The sequence below is a fragment of the Nyctibius grandis genome, chromosome 5, assembly GCF_013368605.1.
Source record: "Nyctibius grandis isolate bNycGra1 chromosome 5, bNycGra1.pri, whole genome shotgun sequence".
Lineage (NCBI taxonomy): Eukaryota > Metazoa > Chordata > Aves > Nyctibiiformes > Nyctibiidae > Nyctibius > Nyctibius grandis.
The window spans coordinates 41,540,682-41,562,403 of record NC_090662.1 but is presented as its reverse complement, the minus strand read 5'-3'; the positions used below and the strand labels follow the sequence as shown (position 1 = coordinate 41,562,403).

The following is a 21,722-nucleotide window of genomic DNA, read 5'->3' as shown; positions in this document are numbered from 1 at the left end:
CATAAGCGACAATGCAACAACAATTACTAGCTGACCAAGATTCAACAAATTATTCTGTTTGTTTCTTTCTAGGAATAAATCAAACCATATTCTACCCCCAAAAATGACAACAAAAATATACAATAAGCAATACAAATCGACTTTTTAAGTGCTAAAGCAACAGCTATGCAGCTCATTCATTCTTAAAGTAATGAGAATGTTATGCTCTGGGTTCAGATTACTGGTGTGTCCAAGTTTTCATGAAGCTTACATACAGCAAGGTATTGCCACCATATTAACAATATGTTATGTCTTTCAGTCTAAAACAGTTTTTATCCTACAGAAAAATATTGAGTATTTTGAAATTTTCAATCTGTTCTGATTTTACGCATTAGGTAAAAGCTGAATATGTATTTTCAATTAATTAACTGATGTTCTTCTCACTTTAGTTATATTATCGTACATGCTTCTGCCTTTTTCCACCTTTCAAGTATTTTAAAATATTTGTCTTGTCCTTTCTGTTCACCCTTGGAATTATTTATCTACAGCAACAACATCCTATACTTTTATTCCAAGAAGTGAGTTCATAAGGTATGTTTAAAAACAGTACAAAAACGGAATACAAGAGTCATTCAAATGCTGGTATTTAGTAGCAATACCACCCGTATCAATTTTCTCAGACTAGTGCAGGTTCACAAGCTCTTCCTCTCCCCCAAACCAAAAAGAGAATCTACCTTGATCATCATCATCACCACCATCAGCATCCATAGCATTTTCATCTTCATCTTCATCATCATAATTGTAATTAGGATCATAGGTAAGATATTTAAGACAAATGTTTATAATAGTAGATACATGAGGATAAACTTCTTTAGGACATCTGCATAATACAAAAATACAATCAATGTCAAATACTCTGAAGAATTAAAATATTTCTAAAACACTTCATGCCACTTACTGTACTTTGGAGACATTAGCCAAAACAAGTACCATCAATGCATCCATCTGAATTACAGAAATTCAGAAAGGAAAGTCAGAAAGAGCAATGCTACTATGTAACTGGCTCTGCTAGATTGGAAGGTTGTGGAGGACCAAGATGTGCCTTTGGATAACAATTTTTTTGTCACCCCTATTGGACAACAAATATTATTAGAATACTTCCCCCCTCCTGTTTGCATAAATACTAATGGCACAGTAGGAAGTTTCTGAAGTACAGACGTAACACCCTGCTTAACAGTAAAGTTATAAGATAAGCATTATAGGAACAGTTCCAGCTCAAAGCATGCAAAAATATTTTGTACCAGGGAGACTGTCTCTTGACAGCTTACAACCAAACGGCACACTATTAGATCTTAAGAAAGCCTGAAATAGGTACCTGAGAATAACTTACCTCCTAACAAAGGATTCAAAGGCTTGAATGCAATACTCTCGTAGTTCATCATCATCTACATTACAAAACTTTACAACCAAAGGAATTATTTTCTCAAGATATTCACCTGGTAAGAGAAAAAAAACCAGCGAAAGTAATTACTCTCATCTGAAAACTTCTGAAGTTACAGATAATTTATATATTTTTCTTACCTATTCTATGACCTGCTTGCCTACTGATAGCAGCAATACACTGTATATAGGTCCTAGTTGTTGACATGGAATCATTTTTAGACAGCTCTGTCAACAGATGTTCAATGAGGTCAACAAAAACCATATTGCCACAACTCATAACCAGGTGACCAAGAGCAATGATGGTTCTTTTCCTCACAGCAAGTCTGGGGCTAGTCAGCTGGGGGAGCAGACAGGTCAGAATTGAAGGATGGAAGTTAACAAGCAGTCCTCCTTGCCTTAAAACAGACAAAACACAAACTCAAACCAATTGAATCTAGATAACTTTGTTCATATACTGTACAACAATTCCTTTAAATATTCCCGAAACATCACAAAGATTCCAATTAAGTCTTTAAATTTAAGCTTTTGCAACTTTTAAAAACAAGAAATGATTTTAAAATACACCCTCAAAGGAATAAACATTAAAATAAGCTTAAAAACACAGTTCTCAGAAGATTAAATAATAATGTAATTGATCTATCAACCAACTTATCTTCAATACATTCACTTTTCTTTTTCTAGATGAAGTTTCACCTATAGTAATACCTTACCATATTATTTCACATAACTTAAAAATTTAAATTTAACATTTGGAAAATTAAAGTTCAAGCTTTAAGGAGTATTTATCAGCATTCACCAGCATTTTGGAAGAGGGCTGTTTACCTGCTCAGCATATCAGCCATGATATCCAGTGCCTCCAGTTGAACAGACACATCTTCCTGCTTGGCTATAGCACTAGTGAGACGCCCTGTGATCTTTTTGCAAACATTAGCTGCTAATGCAGAACCTGAAAGTACAACAAAACCTCAGCATTTTCATAACTAAAAAAATACATTTTTTAACACCAGAGAACACGTTTGTGACTACGGAAAGCAACCTGATTTCAACATAAAGAAGCTTTTCCCACCCAACAAAACAAGCGTGAACAGCCACTTTGTTTGCTAATGTAACATATGCTCTGCATTAGAGCTGAAAGGCTATCTGTGTAGAAACATACTGAGAAGGAGGGCTTCTTAATTGTCCCATAAGGTATATACAACAGAAAGGACACTGCTTTTGGCAGGGCAAGCAATGGAAAGTGAAGGCCAAGACAAGTCTAGAGCAGTAAATTAAAGGACTATAGGTAAAAATAAAGGAATAAACTAAAAGGTAAGGGGAAGCACAGAAGTACTTTAGAGCTACCTCTAAAGAATAGCTGTGTAATGAAAAAGCAAAATAAAATGATTTTGCACAAGAAGCTACTTAAATAGTAAGAACCTGAAATACCGATGTAACATTTGTGAAAGGGGAAAAAATGTATACCCAAAATAATTTAAAATCCAAGTAAAAATTTCTTTACCCCTTCCCTCAACCGTCTAATGTTGTTCAGAGTAATTATGAGAAGAAACTCATATTATGTTAAAAGCTACCCAATGACTAGCACTCATATTCATTTGCATGAAGTTTTTTTAATTACACTTTGGGAATTTTGATGTGAAATTAATACCATTCCAACCTATATTAAATCTAGTTTATATGTATTTATGGCTTATTCTCAACTATATGACTAAAGCTAAACATAACAATTGGACAGTCAAATGTGTTACCACAGACGCTAAGAAAAAAGATAATAATCTATGTTTGAGAGCAAGAAATAACACCTAGGTTCCTTTTGTATTAGGAATACTAACTATATTGAAAGATTTTGCTACATTTTTGTTTGAGCTTTAGCTCCACTCCAAAATCTCATTTTGTTTTGTGTAGTCAAACAAAAGAATAAAAGCTTAAACTGAATAACTTAAAATTAGTTATTTAAAGTACACATCTCACTACTGCTTGATAAAAGCAAGACTTACATGTGAACTTTCAATAAAGGATGTTAAAATCAGAGCACTTTTTTTTAATTTAAGAAACCTCAGTGTCTAAAAAAATGCATTTCCAAAGCCTTTTTAATCAGTTCTCTATTCTCATTCATATCCTACATTACAATATCGAAAAGCACTTGAATAAAAAAGTAATGCCATTAACTGATGAGCTGTTCATCATTACTCTCTCTTTTGGAGGAAAGACTGCCTTCATTTAAAACTGCAGGTAAGCATTTCAGTAATTTAACAGGCAATTGTGAGAAACACAAGGTACTTTCCAAAACACTTATCAGAAACTGAGACAAGGAATCAGATCATTAAAGAAAAATACCCAAGTTATAATCAGTTTTAAAGTATACTATCAATCCAAAAGCAAGATGAGATATAGCTATTACTACAGCCTAGACATGTTCCACCAGACAATTATTAAAATAGGAGTTTTTACACTCAATTTGTTATACTGAAGTTCATATACTGTAAGTTTGTTTTGCACATTAATGCAATTGTTCAGTTAAAAGTTTTTAAACTAGTAAAATACAGTCAGAGAAGAAACTAAAAGGATATTTGTGCTATACATTTTTCCTCTAACAGAAATTAGTTCCAATGTTAAATGAACTGAATCCTCTTCACTAAAGGACCCAGCTTTTGCATGTTTTTAATTAGCAATGAAATGATAAAACTAGATACTCTACTAGATGGAGTACAAAATGCCTTACCACTGGAAGCTGGGGGGAGTTCTCCAATCACAGTTTTAAGGCCAATGCTTGAAATGTCACGTAACTGCTCTTTATCTGAAAGCATGTTTGTACAGAGGGTATCTACAATGGTCTCCACTTGATACTCCTTCACTTTACTCACCAAAGGGCCAAGGCTGTATAAACAGAAGAAAAGTATTAAATCTGCAACCTTAAATAAAACCCCTCATCTCAGTATTTTGCATTCAAGTCACAAACTTAAGCTTGGTTTTTGGTAGCAACATAAAGCAGAATTTTAAAATTTGAAAACCTTCCAACTGGTTGAGATGATAACCTGTCTCCATAAATCTAGTAACAAAATACTGGTTTAGTACATGGTTTTTATCTAGTGGTGGAAACAGTTTTTGCATGACTTCTGCTTCAGTCTCAAAACCAGAGACCCTCTTACTTCTCACTTAATGCCAAGATTTCTAACAAAAGTTACCTAGCCAGAGCCATCAGTTTATATGCTTGACCATCAGTGCCTGCTTAGTTCACAGACAAGTGAGCAACCTTCTTAATTACTGCATCTTTATTTTACACAACGCTTGGGTTCAACCTGATATACACTCAGACTCATTCTATATCTTAAGAGTGCCTTCCTTAACAGAACGCAAACAGTAAAATAAAAAACAATGACATGGCATGCCCTCCTTCACACAGACTCTAAGCACCACTATACATGCAGCACAGTAACATTTCCTCTCTTTCCTCTGAATTCTGAATTTTTAGTCATTCCAACTGTTTGGAGAATCATAACAATCTTGTGTTCCTTTGTCAAATGCTCCCATTTTTTCAAAATACTAAAACCGCAAATGTCCTAGTAAAGTCTAGTTCATTGCTAAGAAATATAGCATCTTTCACCACCTTCCTAGTCCTATCACCAACTTTCAGCATCTCTCCATTTTTAATGTTTTGTTCCAAAAGGGAAGTTATGCAAAACCAGAGCCTTATATTGTCTCTATTTCCTTCCATTCACCTGTAAAAAAATCTCCATAAGAACTCACTCTTTCTTCTACTACCCCTCCCACTTCTCACTCCAAATTTGCTTATCTAGTTTCTCCCTGTTTTTAAAACACCTGCCTTCAGATAAAACATCTCAGAAATGGGAAATCAATTTTGTAAGTCTTTAAATTACCAAATATTTTCATCTAATTGAACTCCTTCAAACATACTACATTAACAATGAACAAAAGTGTGTTACAAGCTGTGCTATAGGCATTCCTACCACGTTCCACCAAAACACAGTACAGTTAACCTATGCATATAGTAACTACTCCAAAAGACATAGCCCCCTTGTTTTGTAAGCTTCTGTTCTGTGTATGTTGATCTTAACAGCTATTCACTCTATAATTCTTTGTGGTGACATCTATAATATTACTATCCAATCAAGAAAGCATGCATACTAATGAGACATCAACACTAGAGGTGAGATGTGACATGAAGCTAAAGTTCTACCAAGCTTAGGTTCTGCACTGACCCCGACAGAAGCAAGGGCAGGAGGACAAGGAGCTGTGTGCAACAGTCACATAGAAGAAAAAGCAATGGCTTGAGGCAAGAATGGAGAGAGCAGTAGCGAGGACCATCTACAGAAAATGTGGGAATCTTGAACTGGAAGTGTAGCCCACCAGCAGCATTAACAGAAACACAGATGTATATCCAGAAAACTACTATTTATTTTCTTTTCCATCTGAATCAAAGGGATAATGAATAGCATTCTGACTTGGGTCTTGTGCACAGATCATCCCCTAGTTGTTTTGCAGCTGCTCCCCATGTCCCACCAAGAAAATCCTACAGCTTGGTTCTCAACAGCATTGCAATGTTTTTCCTCCTACGAAACACACTTCAAATTACACACATCACCATCAAATTCACCTTCACCCACAGTGAGAAAGCACTCAAAAGATTTTCAAGAGATTTTACATGTGCACTCTCAGTGTGAACTTCGATGAGTAGTAAAGCATGAGGATTTTAAGTGAGCCCTTTGTACCAAAACAATCTGGTTAAGATTTTGAGGAGTGGAAAGACATGCACAAAGTTGCTGTTTTTCAAGAAGCGCTTTTTCAAAAGCTTAAGTTTTGTTGCTGTTTCTGTGAAAGTCAGGGCCCAACTTGCAGGACAGAAGTCAAAGCGAGCCCATGCAACGGTTCCATCAGATTTGTGCTGTGAGGACAGAGAGCATTAAACTCATTTCAAGTGCTGAGCTAAGAGGCCGTATCTCCTACTGCAACGGACAGAGCCAAGCATTACGGATCAGATATCATCCATGTTTGTGTCTTACAAGGGAGAGTCCAAATTTTGTATCTACCCTTCAACATTGTACACAGTGTACACGGACAACCTCTCTATAAATCCGAACTCTAAAACTGAAATATGTGGAAAACATTGTATGAACAAATGCAGAAAAAGGAGCATCTTAAAGCCAATCACAAACTGATCATATTAGGACTACACTAGAATGTAATGTCTCCATATAAACTTTAGTTTTTTTCACACTGAACTTTAATACTGTACACATCTGCTTTTCATTAAAGTTGATTCTAGCAAATCTAACAGACTAAAATGATGAGTATAGGGTTAGTAAACACTAATTCTGGAGAGTTGAAGTCAAACTGAAACCCTAGAGCAAAAAATGAACGCACTAACTCGTTATCAAAACAAGACTAAGATCAAGAAAGCAAAGGTTAAATTTTCAAATATATGCCACTATTCACTGCAAGTATGTCAGACTTCAGACAGCAATGATTTAGGACCATATGATCACAACCTTATTGAAACATCAGAAGTACGCAGAAGTTTTACAAGCAGATGATGAAATTATTTGTAAAATAGATTAACATAATTAACAATAAAACAACTTTCAACTAGAAGTATTTGCCTAGTTTAACTACTTGTTAAGTGCAAAGGGAGTATGCTGTCCAAAGATGGACTGTTTTCCCATGGTTAGAAAAAAAAATAGTAATATTTGGCAAATTGTAGTATATTAATTTGCACTTAAATTTTCATTGATTTGAAACAAGTAGCAATTATCAAACTTTTAAAACAGTTCAGCCACAAGTTAGTTTGATACACAAAGGCAAATATTTTTTACCATCGCAAAACTAGCCTTTCAAAGCACTTTACAAAAACAAAACAAGCTCAAGACACAAAATAAAACAATCTCAACGAAAAAAGGTGGGAAAAGAACTTCCAACTTCATACATTCGATTGTACAATGTAATAATGGAGTTGCCGGATCATGGTACAGAGCTAAACCTCGATTAACAAATATCAGTATGCAGTTCTAGTAAAATTAATAAATTCAATACATCATATTCTAACTGTACAAGATTACTGGAAAGAAACTATCTGGATGCAAAGTACTTCCTTTCAGACCTTAGTGATTACAATGGGGAAAAAACGTTTTGGTTTTATTTCGTAAGATTTTGATAATTATTGTGAATTAAGAGCAAGTTTCACATTAAAAAAAGCACAGGCATTAAGTCAACTGCACAAAACTGGAGGGCGGGGAGGTCAGGAATAATCTACAGGCAAGCAGAAATTCTGTCCAAGCTAGCAAGACACTAAGCTCTTAGTGAAGACTATTATTCTGAAAGTACACAGTCCAAAATCCAAATTAAGTTATGCCACTCAGGCAAAAACTTACTTTACGCTTAGCACTTAAATCATCTAATTCCCACGTTATTTTATTACAGAAACACACAAGTGTTCTAAGACAGAAAAATCACTCTTGAGTCTTTACAGTCTAAAGGAGAGTTCCTTTCTTAATTTATATGTATTGAGAGACAAGCACACAATATACACGATGAAAAGCAAAATGTTTTTTCTTATTTTACTGGAAATGGCTCTGGAGTTTTAAGTTGAACTCTCCGAGAACACAGCTGGATCCTGGGTTCACTACTAGCTAATAAAACTGTCAGCCAGGCAGCTGTGAGGGAACACACAGGTCACGGGTCACTATTCAGAAGTAAAGGCTCGAGGCTACGACATTCAGCATAAAGGCACTGAAGTTAGTTTAGAGGCTTAGGACTGTATTTGCCAAGAATGACAGCAAGACAGTCCCACTTTACTACCTTACTGGTACTGCTGGGGAAAAGACAAATTCCTGCATTCCTTTAGCAGTGGAGATCTGAGGATGTGTAGCTTAATTCTAAAGTGCTGATAACAAGGAAATATAATCTTACATTAATTTTATTTGTTGACCTATACATGCTTTGTATTATCTCACCATTTTTTAATGTGACTTGGCACCTTGGACCATATTGAATTAACTTCTGAATGTACAGTCAAACTTGATAATGAATTTGTTAATTTTGAACAAGTCACTTTATCAATCCCCACTTCTGGTCAGAGCAATTGTCCTTTCAGCTGTGCACAGGGGAAAAAAAAGAGGAACAGTCTGGTCACACACAGTTTAGAAGCACCTATAGGGTAAATCCAAACCCACATGTTCCATGTTTCTCTGCACCTCAGTCTTCTCTTCTGTTCCAGAGCATCAAGTTTTCCCATTGCTCCTGCCACAAAGGCTCCCAAACACACTCATAGTTCCCCACACCTTTCACACTTTCTGCCTTAGAGGTTCTCTCGGTCATTCCAAAGCCATCCCTCTCCACCATATACCTCAGGACAACTGTAGACCCTCAACAATCGTTGTTCAACCCGATCTGGTCACCCATTTTCTCCACTCCTGAAAAAAAACCCACAGTGTTCCAACAGCTCAAACTAAACTGTTACACACAGCTGTTGAAGGGAGCTAGACTGGAGGACTAGGCTCAGACACAGAAGACTCCAAGCCAGTAATTCCAGCTGGACTCAGAGGGCTGAGATCTATGGTCTTCACTCCTGGACAGAGAGCAGCCATGGCTCTATACAGTAGGACAGAAACAAAATACATCTTGCATCCCAAAAGCTGCTGTATGAACCTCACTGCTGCTACCCTTCTTTCCCAGGTCCAAGAATTCACAGCGGCAAGAGCTAATTATCACAAAAAAATGCTCAACAGAAGCAAAAGGCAGGAGGCAAGTGCAGACAGAAGGAAGACACAGACAAAGATGTATCTATTACATAAAGCAAGCCTTTGCGTTCAAGCACTAAGCATGATTTACAATACGACAGTAACCAGAGTAAGGTTCAAAGTTTTGGCATTAATGGTCTGTCACCATGTTAGGCAAACTTAGGAGCTTCTCCTTCAATGGCTACACTCATAACGCCTTACCCCCAGGAACTCAAAACAGTACTTGTCCTTGAGGCACAGCACTTAGATTTAGACCCAGGAATATGCAATTCCCAAGGCAATTACACCTACCGCTTTCCATGCCTTCCTTCACAAACTGTAACCTGCTTGGATTCCTTCTCTCCTTACCCACCATCACCCTACTCATGTGACAAAACCTACTGAAAATACAGGCAGTTTGGGAATTTAAAAAAAAAAACAAAACACCACACAGCAAAGGTAAAACATACTCACCAAAAACATGTACTGAAATATCACATACAACTAATTCAGTTTTGTTAACGCACAAAACTTTGAACTAATTTGACATTGAGGCCAACTCCCCAAATTAGGCCACAGACATCTGAGACTGATGCATTATGATCACCCCAATGCCACAAAATCAGAAAAATTGCAATTTACTCATTTTGCAGAGTATTTTAGAGATACGCAGATTATCTTGAAAATAACTACACAAAAACAACTTTGGTACAACATTTCTAGAAGATACTGCATACAGATAATCTCAAGAGAACTGTTAATTGAGATACTGACTGGTATCTGATGAAAGGCATAAAAAGAAGCCCTTGAAGTGCACAGAAACAAAGATGTAATGGAATGATTTCTCGCTTGCTTCAGCAGGTACACCTCCTCCTGCAGAAATGAACAGCTCTGACAGAGCACCCTTTGTCAGAAGCAGCCAAACCTCAGGCTCCAACCTGGCACTACCCTTTAATTTAGGAAAATGGCACTGTACTGGAATCTTTAGATTCCACAAACTGTCTTTACAGCTACTAAATCCCTGAGAGTAGGGATTCAGAGGACCATATCCACAATCTAATCTGGTCATGTTGCCAACCATATCCTGGGCTGCAACAAAAGAAGTGTGGCCAGCAGGTCGAGGGAGGGGATTCTGCCCCTCTACTCCACTCTCATGAGACTCCACCTGGAATACTGTGTGCAGCTCTGGGGCCCGCAACGTAAGAAGGACATGGACCTGTTGGGGCGAGTCCAGAGGAGGGCCACAAAAATTATCAGAGGGATAGAGCTTCTCTCCTATGAAGACAGGCTGAGAGTTGGGACTGTTTAGCCTGGAGAAGAGAAGGCTCCAGGGAGACCTCATAACAGCCTTCCAGTACCTGACGGGGGCCTACAGCAAAGCTGGAGAGGGACTTTTTACAAGGGCAAGTAATGATAGGACGAGAGGGAATGGTTTTAAACTGAAAGAGGGTAGATTTAGATCAGATATCAGGAAGAAATTCTTGACTGTGAGGGTGGTGAGACACTGGAGCAGGCTGCCCAGAGAAGTTGTGGATGCCCCCTCCCTGGAATTGTTCAAGGCCAGGTTGGATGGGGCTTTGAGCAACCTGGTCTAGTGGAAAGATGTCCCTGCCTGTGGCAGGGGGATTGGAACTAGATGATCTTTAAGGTCCCTTCCAACCAAACCATTCTATGTTACTGCTTCAACCATGTTAAATTAATACTACAGTCTTATTAAAATACTTTTTGCACCCTGATATTGGTAAAGACCTTTTTCCTCCAACAGATAAATTCCTGATAAATTTGTATATAAGCATTGGACAAGAGACATATTATTACCCAGAATTAGCTCCCAGACTCAAAATACATCAAGCCATTCCTGATTGCATCCCTAAAAGTTGAAATACTTTTCCCCAGTTGCTCAAAAAAGCTCACAGATTTTTCCACAACCTGATTTCACTCTTCAAGCAAGCTTTCCCTTCACAGTGTCTTACTGACACATCACTAGTTTCTTTTCAAATACACACCACTATCAGTCAATGGCTACTCACAGCATTGTTGCATTTTTCTCCCCTTGATGCATTAGCAAATTGTTTTGTAAGTGACACAAGCACAAATTACCTAGAACAGAAACAGTCACAATTCCAAGGCATGATGACTTTCCACAGTAGTCCAGATAAATTTCCTGTGCATTTCAGTCAACAGACTATGGTATACAAAGGTGCAAGTACTGAATCTGTAGAAACCATTTCCCATCTGTAATGCTGCGTGCTCCAAAAGCAGTACTGTAAATAGAAGCACTGGGAAGCAGGAACGAGCACATGTACAATTATGGAAGCATATTCATATAAAACTGAATCACAGTATACTTTCAAAAATACGACAAGCCTTCAGAACAGCAATCCTGAAAGTTTGCTTTTGATCAATAGTGAGCAAGTTTGCTATCTGGTTGGTGAGATTCCAGATGGCATTGTCATCCCTCCTTTCACTGCTAGAAAGACCTTTTGCTTTTGCAGTTTGCAATGACTTATGTAGCTCTATAAAAATCTTCCACATCCTAGAGATCTGCAGCTGACACCATCCTTTTACACATCGACTTTGACACACTAGAAGCAGGTCTCCACCAAAAAAAACAGTTGTTCCATAACTGAAAACATCTGAAATGATGGTAAGGAATTTATTTTAAAGCTGAGCTACCAAGCAACTACTAAATTCTTCTGATTTAAATATGCTTATTTTTCAAATGTAACCTATGAACAACTAAAATAATCACAGCAAAGGCTGGTCAATTAGATCCATCTCAATTAAGTATAGGAAACACTTTTTTTGCTGATGTTTCAAAGATGACCAAACCACTGAAATGACAGTCATTCACACAAACACAGTTTCTAGAAAGTGTTAAACCAGATTTTACCTGAGTTAGCATCTTCAGTTCTATTTATTCAGCCTATTAGTTTGATAAAGGTGACACACTAATTATGAAGTAAATTTTCAAAAAGCCTGCCTCAAGCTTTTTTGGCCTCCAGAATCAGTAGATATCACTTACACATCTTACAATTAGTCCCAATTACAACAGAGCTTATGAGAAGTAGAAAATGAACTATAATCATCTTTCACAAAATCAGTTCTGAATACAAAGTTTTGTACTTAAATATGTATTTTACACACTTGAAGACAGTTTCAGATATTGTTTTTAGTGCTCTTTGACCTTTCCCCTTTCACTAACCAATAATTTGTGCCCAGTTTCTCTTAAAGTCAAAAGCTCTTTCAGCTGCCTACAGAAATAAACAGCGACTATAACACACTGTTTCCTTTAAGTTACATACATTTGAAAATAAAGGTGTTCATAGTGTAGCTCCTTATTAGGAAAAGGGACACCAACTCATAATCATAATTATAGTCTCAAACTGGCATATTTTAACAGCTATCAAATAAGCACATTTACTTACAGGGAAGAGTTAAAATTCACAAATGGAAAAACAAAATGTGATTCAAATCACCAGTATAGTGTGATGTGCAGCAGTGTATTACCACAGCATCCAAAATGCTTTAAAGCTGCTGAACCGGATCAGCCACTCAACAGCATGATGATGTGCGTCACCCTGTTCACACCAATGACTCGACACTCACAGCGTCAAGCAGGGTTCCCTACATTGAACTACTGCCCAGAGAAGTCACACTGATAAATGCAGAGAAACTGCAGTATCACAAGGGAGGAATCACTGAAAGTACTTATGTTAATACAACTTTTTTTTTTTAATATATGTGTGTGCACGCCTGGGTGTTTGTTTGGGTTTTTACAGGTTTCAGGAAACGTTTCACAGTGTGAGACAATAAGAATTTGTAAGTATAGGTTTAAACGGCAGAGTATCAAACCGTAGATAACTGCTCAAAATGAGAAGTAGCTCGTTCTTAAACTGCAGCACTAAACATATGAAATAATTAATGTGGAATTTGGGCCAGCAGAACATTACCAACATTACCAGCAATGAAGAACAAACAGTCCATCCAACACAGTATCGATGCTTAGCCAAACCATACTGCTTGTCTAATCCAGACGCACATACTCTTGGATAGAGCTACAGGCGGTATAACTACTACTGCCGTAAGGTGCACAGGATGCCATGATGGACTACACTGACAGCCTTAAACTACAAATATGCTGTAAGAATGTCCCAGAGCATCTTCTACATTGGCTGACTATCAGAGCAAAAAACAACTCCTTCAGAAAAAACACAAACGTGAATACATTTAAAATTTTACATGCTCTTAAGAAAAATAAGGTGAACAACCTGCAGTTACTGACCTACTTTGCATCTACTGCCTGCTATTGCAGAAGCTTGACAAATACACTCCTTTCCCTTCTGTAGGGTCAAAGCTTAGAGCAGGTTGAGTTTTAGTCCAAGAGTACTAAGGCAGTTAATTAATTTTCATTTTTATTCAGAAATGAACTGCACAATCATCTTGCAAGGTAGCTACCCAAATACCCACGAACTCAACCTGACTTCTGCTAATCAAAGAACAACATGTTTTATCCTGCCCAAAACCAGTGTAATATAACTGAAAGGATCAAGAACAAAATCACTAGTGTGCTTTGAAAAGATAAGAAACAAGTTCATCAGCACTTTAGCAAATAGAGCCGTTCCTACCCCAATGTGAAAGAAAGCAGCAGATAAGGCAAAACCAGGAACATTGCTTACTTGTTGCTACACTTGCCTAAAAATAAATGCTGCTTTAAGGCTGCTCCAAGTTGTTTTAAATCTGCTCTGTTCAGTGACCTCAAGAATCAAACCTTGAAAGAGTGGTCCTCCTATAAGAGATTCTTACCTGCTCAATGAGTGATCACTACCTTTGCCATTCAAAGTGTTTCCATTGACCTACCTGCAGAGGACGCTCCCCTAACAAACTGCAAATCTTTCCTCCCTTCCTCAAGGAAAAATCTGTCTCAAACAGAGATTCAAAGGTACAGAGGGTTGTCTTAAATCCTTCTTCTATGAGAGAGGGGATCTATACTTAAATGGGTCATCAAGTACCAGCCTGATGAAAATTCCTGCTGATAGTCTCTAAAGTTCACCAGAGCATTTAAATTAAGAGAGATCTAAACACAGTTTATGCTTTCCTCAGCTGAAAGTGCCAGCAAATCTGTAACAGAAATACACAAGAACAACAACACAAAATATTAAAAAAACAAAAAAGTCAAGAAAAATATGCTGGCTGAATTTAACTTCCCAACAAATCGAGCTTACACCCAGTGTTGTAGTAGATGGAAGACTTTATATCAGCTTGAACTGTCTTAGAAAAGCTACAGCTTAACAGTACTCAACCTCTCCCATCCTTCACCCCCACTACTGTTTCTAACAATGCTCATCTGATCGCAGGAGAGCACTAACCCAGAAGAAAACGAAGTCCCCAAACCAGTCTACAACAAAATCAGACAAGCAACAGTGCAAGAAAATGGACAAGGAGGGTGAGAACAGCAGAGCAGCAGCAGCATTAGCTCACACTGGCTTAAAACTGTCATGAAACAATATCATGAGTATGAGCTGCCTTAAGAGAAGACTCTTTTAAGGTGGTTATTTTTTTGTCCTTAAAGCACATCTGCAAGTGAGTGGGATGCCAAAAAAACCTTGATACATTCAAGAATGTATACATGCTAGACGACTGTTCACAATTTACCTGAAAACTTTTCCATCATGTTTCTTGACTCATTACAGTAAATTTAACACTGTTTTTTAACATTATTTGGATTTCTCTAAAAGACTCCAAACTTTAAATAAATTCTGCTATTTAAATCAAAAAATCTTATCAGTGTGTCAAAGTGAGCTTTAAAAATAGAAGAATGGTTAATAAGAACAAACAGGACACATGTGCATGCACTCATTCTCTTCCCTTCATAATCTTTCTTTAATGTTTTAACAAACATTACTTGTACTTCAGGTCCAAAATTCTAACACTGTCATTAAAGATTGTGATATATAAGCTGCGTCTGTCTGCATTAATCTAAACTTCAGCATAACTTTAGGGTATACATTAAAGATGCGTACTGCATGTACGCTGCAATGTAACTTTTCCACAAAATGCTATTTCACACAAAGACAATTCTAAGCCTGAGCCAAGTTTCATAATAATCTACTCTTCTGATTGAGTACAAGCAATCTGTTTCAAAGCCATAGACCTTAAACTGTACCACAAGGAACTTTGACATTTCAGAAGTTTGAATTAAAAAGAAACATGGCATTTTCTGGTGTTTAAAAAAAAAAAAAAAAAAAAGAGGGGGGAGAAGACACGTTTTAATAACACTGCAGCCCTGGTGAGAGTAGTGAAAAAGCAGTGACGATTACATTACTATGCTGCTACTACTAAACTTTGGCTGGAAACTTACACTAGTTTCTCTGTGTAAGGTTTTGAGTACCATCACTTAAAATATTTCACAAGCTGAAGCAAGCACTGCTTCTAAGTACAAAAGCAGATGAACACAGGCTTTAATTTTCTGCTTTGCTAGTCTGATAGGGCAAACTGTAAAGAATAACAAGCTGAAACAAACTAACAGCTAGTCACAATGTGAAACTCCCCTTCAAAGCTGTCCCAAGCTCTTCTGTAGCAAGTTTACTTCAATCCATGCCTCATGGAATATAAGTAGCATAGATGGAATATTAAAAAAAACCTAAATTCACGAACAAGAAAAATTCTCAGGAACACAAGAAGCTTCTTAACAGAGAGGCCCTCCTTAAAGGGCACAAAAGAGTCAGAAGGGCCAAGAACAAAAAATAAGTCATAATAAATGTAGCACGTATTCAAAGGGTGCTCTGGAAAAGCTACATCACATGTAAAGTTAAATAAAGTGAGGAAGAGAGGGTACAAAAGCAACAGAAGTCTCTGAAAGGCCAGTAACTGCACCCTGACCCGCATAAAACATTTACAGTTCCTGTAAAGCACCTAAAACCATGAACGCAGTATTTTGAATGTTAGCGAAGAGGTAAGTTCCACATTTGATAACTAAGACCATATATTTACCTTTTCATGTTTTTATTTCTTCTTGAAAACTATTCCAATAGTTCAGTTCTTCCCCTATACATTATCTACTTTCTTACAGTCAAATATCAATGTGGCAACTACCAATGAATTTTAATCTTTTAAAATCTATTTAGCATTCAAGAATTATCACCAGAGAACAAGCATGTCATTCATATACCTTCAGCAAGGACTGCACGCACTATCTGTCACCTGAAACCCCAAATGTTAATCCGCAATGTCAACAAAAGATAGTTCTGTAAGAAACTACACTTAAGGCAGGTAGCCTACAAGTACAAGCCTTCCTTTGTGGACATCAATTTCACAATTATTTTGTGTAGCAGTGGTTCTTTTAAGTTTTTCAAAAGTGCTTTATATTATTCAGTCACTAGACAATTCCTTATACCACAGAAAAAAGATACCTACCATTTGACAGCTAAGTTTTGCACCTCACCATTTTTATCTTCCAGTAACTTCAAAATCATCTTCACTACCTTTCTTTCACTGTCATCATCCAGCTTGATAGAATCTTTCTGTAGTTCTGTCATCAAGTCATTAGTAGCCATAAACCTGGCAAAAGATAGTCAAATAATTATTCCTAGAAGGAAACAGGGTTATTCACAGTGCTCAAGATTCAAGATACCCAGTTTCCACCATTTGGTATCAAATAAATCACATTTAACATTGGATTACTGTTACCTGCTTTGTGATGCAAGTAGCATTTATTTTAGTTATATAATAAAAAGGAGAAAAATTATATTTAAAAATGACAATAACTTTTAGTTAAGTCATCATTCCTCCTCGAAGAGAACAGCTACATATTTTGCTTCCAGTGGTTACGTTATGTTCCAAATAATCTCCACAAAGAAAAATTGATACTTTCCCAGATTTTAAGTAATCCTTTCATTAGCTACGCTGATTTTGTAAAAACAGGATTTTTTAAGTTTGTAAAAAAAGTAATCTCTGCTCTGAGTTTATTTAAAAACAACTTTTAAGCAAGAAGAAAAATAGAGAGTTTTTCAAACATTCTCTGACAAGATTCACAAAAGTCAAACACTAACGAAAGGAGAAATAAAAGTGAAGCTACATTTTTTTTCATTTTCTTCCCCTGTACAGACTAGTTTGTTTATAGTCCAGACAACAGCTGATCATGTTTATCCAGCCCTCAATCCAGGGTGCCACATTAAAGACCAAGATTAATTCTTGAGAGATCAAGAAAATAAAATCATCTTTCATATAAATTACTATTCAAGAACACTGTCGTACCCACCAATACAAGAACATACTGAGAAATGACTTTCCAAAAATATTGCTTTTATGCCTTTTGTTTCTTTTCCTTCTGATGTCTGTTTTCCAATCTGTTCTTCTTTTCTAAGTGCCCCCTCTTCTCAGGAGAGGGAATACAGATGCATGACTCAATTACGAATCCCATGGGCTTCAGTACCAATTCCAACCCCCACTCAAGCCCCAGACAAAAACGGTTTGTAATTAAATAGTTATGGTTGACATTTGGACTTCAGGCACATCAGCCGCAAGCAGACATCAACTTAAGCTCAGGTCATACTTGGAAGGTTCTCTCTACAGCCTGACATGCTAGATACCTTTTTATTGAAAACAAAAGCCAAGACTCTGCATAATCTTAATATGCATCACAAATGCCAGATGCTTGCCCTCACATAATGGACCCCAACTTGTCCTGTCTTTCAATACAGTAATTCCAGTCTAATAGTCTCAAGGTGTTTCTAAGACCTCACTCACTTTTCCATCACTCCAACAGTCCCACTGAATCTAGCCTGTAATCTAACAGGAACCAGACGTGTGCATAAACAGATGATGAATACGAATGGCATCAGCTTTTAAGCAGAGCAAAGAAAAAAGCTACTTGGTAAGTAAAGGTAATGGACAGATAACATGGGAATAAGGATATACATGAAGCCATGCAGTACTAGAACTTTTAAAATCTGTCTTTGTGTTACTGCTATCTTTACCTCCTCTTCTTAAACCTCCTTAACAGCCTCCCCTCACTTCCTTGGTCAGTAGCTCCCATTTCCTAGCCTTATGAGTTCACATGCACTCAGCACCTACTTGTGACATTTTCATAAACTAAGCAGAACATGTGCAGCCTCAGGTCATCAGCAGCTTCTGCACTCAACTACAACTGAGAAGTCCTCCTGGCAGACTCCTCCACTAAAAAAAAAAAAAAAAAAACACAAAAAAACAAACAAACCCAAAAAAAAACCCCACACTACAATGGTGTGGGGAGGCCTGGTAACTTTCGTCTGAAGTAGCTGGTATTTAGAAACATGGTTTTGAGTAGTTTAGATGTGGCCTTTAGTCACAACTGCTTCCTCCTCAGGCACATCAAACTTCGCCTGGTGCAAAGCAGCAGTGTGTCAGCAGCTCCTCATACCTTGTACTCAGAGTAGTCATTCTCCTCTGCCAATGAGGACACTACTTCTCCCACAGCCACACAGTAAACTGCCACCTTACATCACTGCCCATTTTAGAATTTAAGTCCGAGTTTCCAGTCAATAAGTGCCAGAAACATTTGCATCGGACAAGTCAGTTTATCCAAAAAACGGAGAATTAAATTTTACAGTAAAGTGGTTACTTGAACTGTGGTTTATACTCAGCTCCCTGATATCAACAAATTAACTACACTGTCCCTCTTCAAGTATACATGACCTAAGAATAAATGCACTTACAATTACTAGTACTAAGCATTATTTTATCCATTATGCAAATACATGATAAACATAAAGTTTCATAAAATGTGTTATTGCATAACAGCCAGTTCGCAAAGGTCTATCATCACTCATTTTTATGGTTTGTAAAGCCAGATTTTAATCAATGCTAAGAAAAAAAACCCCAATATTTGAGAATTCCAAAGTTGTTCAAATCTCCTAAAACAGGTAATTTCTAAAGTGTGCTTTCCTAAAGCAACTACAAAACAAGATTTAACTATGGGTAGCTGGGGAAAAAAGTGCTTGCTACAACTGCATTTGACAGGTGTGACCTACCTCTTTTACACAGAAAGTTTTAAACTCATCAAAATCAGTATTTAGTCGCAAATCCATTAGAATATTTTTCTAAGTCATCCTCCCCAAAAGCACAAAATGCAAAGCTGACTTAATCACAGAAACAAATTAACATGACAAAAGTAAAAAAATCTTCAGTAACATTTAGAGGAAAAAATGTTTGAATCTATTTTTAGTACAATTTAAATAAATCAGGCAATTCTGGACTGTCTCTTTTTAGACTAATCAATATTTTTTTCTACTTCCAAAATTTCTAGCCTAAATTCTCCAGGTAATATCATGCTACTAAAATCTGAAAGAAATTGACATTAAAAAAACATGAATTTATCACATTCGTGTCCAGTGCTACAACAGTTTGTGAAAACCAAACAAGATTATTCAAAATCCAACTTTCTGGTTATTTAATCATCACCTGTCTTCCTTTAGATTTTAATATATTAACAAGAGACTTGTTTGGATGTCAACATGTTCTTTAACCATAAACTAAGCACTGTAATGATGCAGCAAAGCAACAAAACCCAAGCACATTTTATGCCTTTTCCCTGTCTGTATTGATGTACCCTTTTTGACAAATGAAGGCTTCAAATGTGAATTTCTAGTTGCACACAATACAAAGAAATGTCATTCATCTTAACCTAATGCTTTGCTAGTACTGTGTCAATGTATCATCTCTGCTGTTTTTTAATAGCTTTGTTATACCATTTCATTTTCTGATACTCAAATGTTTGCATTTTATCTGCTATTAATTTATCACGAAGTGAGCAAATCATCCAATAAAAAGTAGTGCTCTTGTGAGAGATCTTTAGCTCAAAATTACATATACCAGTCCTGTCCCTGTAAGACTCAACGGGACTTCTCTCTCTGGATGCACAGACTTTTAGAAGCAGTACCAAATTATGCGAGGAGCACAAAACCCTTCTGTGTCTACAAGACGCAGCATCCAGGAAGCGTGTGAGCTTAGGATGTTAAAGCCCGCCGTGCTGGGTGGCCCTCCCTGCTCCTATTCACAAAAATCACAGGATCGGTATTTTTTGAGGCCGGGAAGGGACCCGGGGAGGTCATCCCGCCCACCCCCACTGCTCAAAGGAGGGTCAGCTACAGCAGGTTGCTCGGGGATTTGTCCATTCGGCTTTTGAGCATCTGCGAGGATGGAAATCGAGCCGCTGACCTCGTCCCTCGCCTAGCCCCACGCAGGTCAGCAAACTCGACGACTGCTGCCTGCGATCTCTGCCCACGACGCGTGGAGGCCGCGGCTTTTCGGGCACTGCCGTGCCCCGTCCTTCACGGGCAGCGAGAAGAGGCGCTCCCCTCCCGGGAACTTTCTTCCCGGGGTAGCAGCAGATTCGCGCCCAGCTCCGCAGGGGCGGCCCGGGGAGGGGGGCCCCTCTCCCACCCCGAAAGGCACAGAGGCCGGCACAGCCCGGGCTCGCTGCACCGGGCCCTGCTCGGCCCCGCAGGCCTCACCGCCGCCCGGCACCTGCCGCCGCCCTGACAGCCGCGGCGCCAGGCCCGGGGCCGGCGCGGAGGCGGCCGTGGGGGCAGGGCGGCGCGGGGCCGGCGGGCGCGGCGCGGCGGGGGCTAGGCGGGCGGCGGAGGGGGCGGCGGCTCCCACCTGAAGTCCTTGTCGCTGGATGTCATTTTCTCCAGCAGGTTGGAGATGTGGTACGAGGCGCTCGCCATGTTGACGGACCCGGACGGGGGGGGAGGGAGAGGAGGAGAGAAGGAGGAGGAGGCGGCGTCTTCCCGGCCTCACCGGCTCCACTTCGCCCGCTGCTGAGGACGGCGCTCGGCGGGGGGAACCTGGGCCAGGGCCGGCGGCGGGGGGAAGCGGGCGACGGGGGGGACCGGGCGCTCCGCCGCCTCCTGCGGCTGACACGGCGGGAGGGGCGGGGAGGCGGGCGGGCGGGCAGCCGCTTGCTCTCGGCGCCGGGTCAAAGGTCGAGAGGGGCCCCCGCTCGCGCTGCCGGCGCTCCTGATTGGCTCTGAGAGCGGGCGGGAGGTGCCCGCGGCCGCGTGACGCCAGAGCGTACGTGGCGCAGAGCGTGCGCGGGAAGTTCAGGCCGCCGTTGGAGAGCGGCGGGAGGACGGGGGGGGGGCGACGGCGGGAGGCGGTGGCAAGACGCGGGAGGACTACGCTTCCCAGCGTGCACCGCGCCCGCGCCGCAGCCGCGGCTGTGGGCGGTGCACGCCGGGACGTGTAGTTTAGGGGGCCGGCAGGGCCTCCGCGGCGTGTTGCCCGCTGGGATGTGGAGCCTTGTTTTGGTGCCAGGCCGGAGCGGTCCGCAGGGGGACGCGGTAGCGGCCGGCGTCCCTGAGGGCGGGGGTCGGCTGGGCCCGGCTCACCTTGGGGGAGAGCCGGCTGGAACCCAGTTGTGAATAAACTTATTCTCCAGCCTAGACGTTGTCCACATCAACAGGGCTCCCCGACGCTCCCAGCGCCTGTCAGTGCCCTGCGTGGGGCACTAGATACGGTGCTTTTTATACTGTAGCCATTACAAACCCACGACCTATCCTGGTGTCCCAGAGGCTGCAGCTTGTGTGC

At 39.4% G+C, this 21,722-nt stretch overlaps 1 protein-coding gene across 1 annotated transcript in view; it reads right to left on the bottom strand.

The window, feature by feature from the left end:
* The window catches only part of CAND1 (cullin associated and neddylation dissociated 1), a 30,875-nt gene extending 9,812 nt beyond the window's left edge, over window positions 1-21,063 (bottom strand). The window contains exons 1-7 of the mRNA XM_068401498.1: window positions 20,793-21,063; window positions 16,569-16,712; window positions 4,142-4,296; window positions 2,245-2,368; window positions 1,561-1,817; window positions 1,370-1,475; window positions 714-859 (exon numbers count right to left, since the gene is read on the bottom strand). Of these exons, the coding sequence (XP_068257599.1) occupies window positions 714-859; window positions 1,370-1,475; window positions 1,561-1,817; window positions 2,245-2,368; window positions 4,142-4,296; window positions 16,569-16,712; window positions 20,793-20,860 (1,000 nt within the window). The 5' untranslated portion in view covers window positions 20,861-21,063. The remainder of the gene's footprint in view (window positions 1-713; window positions 860-1,369; window positions 1,476-1,560; window positions 1,818-2,244; window positions 2,369-4,141; window positions 4,297-16,568; window positions 16,713-20,792) is intronic.
* Between the last annotated feature and the right edge of the window lie 659 nt (window positions 21,064-21,722).